The sequence below is a fragment of the Apis dorsata genome, unplaced genomic scaffold (genome assembly GCF_000469605.1).
Source record: "Apis dorsata unplaced genomic scaffold, Apis dorsata 1.3 scaffold_285, whole genome shotgun sequence".
Classification (NCBI taxonomy): Eukaryota; Metazoa; Arthropoda; class Insecta; order Hymenoptera; family Apidae; genus Apis; species Apis dorsata.
The window spans coordinates 270,719-273,060 of record NW_006263560.1 but is presented as its reverse complement, the minus strand read 5'-3'; the positions used below and the strand labels follow the sequence as shown (position 1 = coordinate 273,060).

General features: G+C 31.6%; 1 protein-coding gene across 14 annotated transcripts in view; it reads left to right on the top strand.

Annotated features, from left to right (window-relative positions):
• LOC102679953 (rap guanine nucleotide exchange factor 2-like) overlaps nt 1–1,849 on the top strand; it is a 161,769-nt gene extending 159,920 nt beyond the window's left edge. For 11 of the 14 annotated variants that reach the window (XM_031511043.1, XM_031511046.1, XM_031511049.1 and 8 more), the window contains one exon: nt 919–1,176. In XM_031511043.1, coding sequence (XP_031366903.1) covers nt 919–953 — 35 coding nt within the window. In that variant the 3' untranslated portion in view covers nt 954–1,176. Of the gene's footprint in view, nt 1–918 lie in introns of all 14 variants that reach the window. The other 3 variants (XM_006616893.2, XM_006616890.2, XM_006616887.2) reach the window with 1 other exon arrangement.
• Nucleotides 1,850–2,342: the final 493 nt, after the last annotated feature.

The following is a 2,342-nucleotide window of genomic DNA, read 5'->3' as shown; positions in this document are numbered from 1 at the left end:
CAATTTTTTTTTTTTTTTTTTCTATTTGCACGTCATGTCACTCCACGATCCTTTTTTATTCGATTTGATTTTCATATGAATATATATACGTGGAGGGATTTAAAATTAATTGAAATTCAAATAAAACCAATCGTCACATTTTTGCGAATTTTATTTTTTATTGGCTATCATAAAAATTTATTATATATACAAAATTACAGAATTTATAGAATATCACACAGAGTAACTTACTAATAGAAATTACTGTACTGTTTGTATGCTTCATTTAAATTTCAATTATATTTAAATCTCTCCTCGAATAAATAGTTTTCTTATAGATTTATTTACAGATAGTTTTTCTACGATAATATTTGATAGATGTAATTCTTTGCTTCTTTTCAAATAAGAACGTCTACTTTGGCGAATATAATTTTTATTTCTGATTCCTGATTTTTATTTCGATTCTTTCTCTCTAAGAGTTTTCTTATGCTAGTCGCCATTGAAATTGTAGTTTACTGTACAAAATCTATGCATTGATAGATTTCACGTATTTAGATGATATAGTTAGAAAAATAGATGAAGAAATAAGAATAAATATAGAAAAATATATAGTATAATTCATTTTACACCTTTAATTCGTAATATTCATAGTTTTAGAAAAAAACATTCCATCCAAAATTCAAAAATTACAATTTCGTGTAATACAATTTTCAAATAATTTATTCTCTTTCTATTTCTAATCTTATTTTTTTTTTAATTATACTACTGGAGAAAAATAAAATAACAAGTTATAAATCAAACATAGTAGGTATTGAAAACGGTATAAAAATTTAAAGATTCAGCCAAGGTAGACAAATCTCGTGGGAGTATATTTACTCTATAACTCCAAAAAAAATAAAAAAAAAAATCATCGTTAATCCCAATCTAACGATTTTTCAGACGACGAAGAATCAGCCCAAGTATCAGCAGTTTAAAATGATTCACGAGACATGCGAGGACTCATCCCTATTCTTCTTTTCCCACGACCAAGAGGAACATGTTCGTCGTGCCACGTGTTAGACGATTCCCTTATCAAAAGGAATCAAAAACGATTCTCGAGACGTGCAACCCTCTTTCAATCGGGTTCTCGTACGAGGCAAAAACTGTACCGAGGAATTCGCTCGAAGACCAACGGGGTGCACGCACGAAATGCAAAAATAATCGACACACGCACAGTGCTTTCATTGCCGGAGAGTTCTCGATTCTCAGGCGGGATTTAAAGGAACTCTTTTGGAGAAGAACGCGTTTCGAGGAAGAGGAAAGAAGCGCTCGTCTTCCAGAACTAATAATAAAGAAAATGAGAAGAAGAAGAAGAAGAAGAAGAAGAAGAAAAAAGGGTGGAAACAGAGAAGAGAAGTTTAGAATCTCGAGCTACGCCCGTTAGAATTCTACGAGGGCACCAAACGAATAAAAAAGAGTATGTAATATCTTATTCAAAGAAGGAAACTTTGAAGGAAAACAAAGACGAGAAAAGACATACCGATTATAGAATATAATATTTGTATCAGACTGGATGAGAAATGTTGGTCCGATACAAAGGTGCCACGTCGAGTTTCACGTAGCGGCTACTCAGAGAGAGAAAGAGAGACTAGGCGCGAGAAATTTACGGTCATAAGTAATAATTCTCTATAAATGTGTAATAAATCGAGTCCAAAGATGTTATATATACCGCGTAATCGTCGGAGGGAGTACGAATGACAGCGTGTCCTGTATTATATTACTTTTTAGGCTAACCCCCGAACGCCCAGAGTAGCTTAAGTATACGTTTTTTGATGTACATAGCGTGTAGCGTTTAAATGTAGTATGTAATATGAGCAAGAGTGATGTGTTGTCTTTATGGATTTATAAGTGCGTATGCGAAGACGAGAGATAATAGGAAATTCTATATCAAGCCGAATGTATATTCATGTTCTTTTATATTTTTCTTTTAATTTTCTCCTTCGATACATTTCGTCTCTACGAAAATCTCTCCTTTTTTTTTTTTATATATATATTTCAATTATCACAATTCGACCTATGTGTTTTTATCTGATTTATTATTATTATTATTTTTTTTTAAGAATCATTCACTAATGTTTTTAAATAATTTTTTCTTTTCTTTTCGCTTACTATATAATACGTGAATATTATTTTACATCGTCCCAAAAGCATAAAAATTTATCGTATCGATGGCGTTTAAGGAAGACCCAATTTTTACGGCTTCGATGTATGTGTATGTGAAATTTTATCGTTGACGCGATCATAAGTACAAAGTATTTTTCGAGGGACTATAATGAGAAAAACGAACGACGAGTCATTTGTAAAAGAGCGTATTGTAAGAAGAA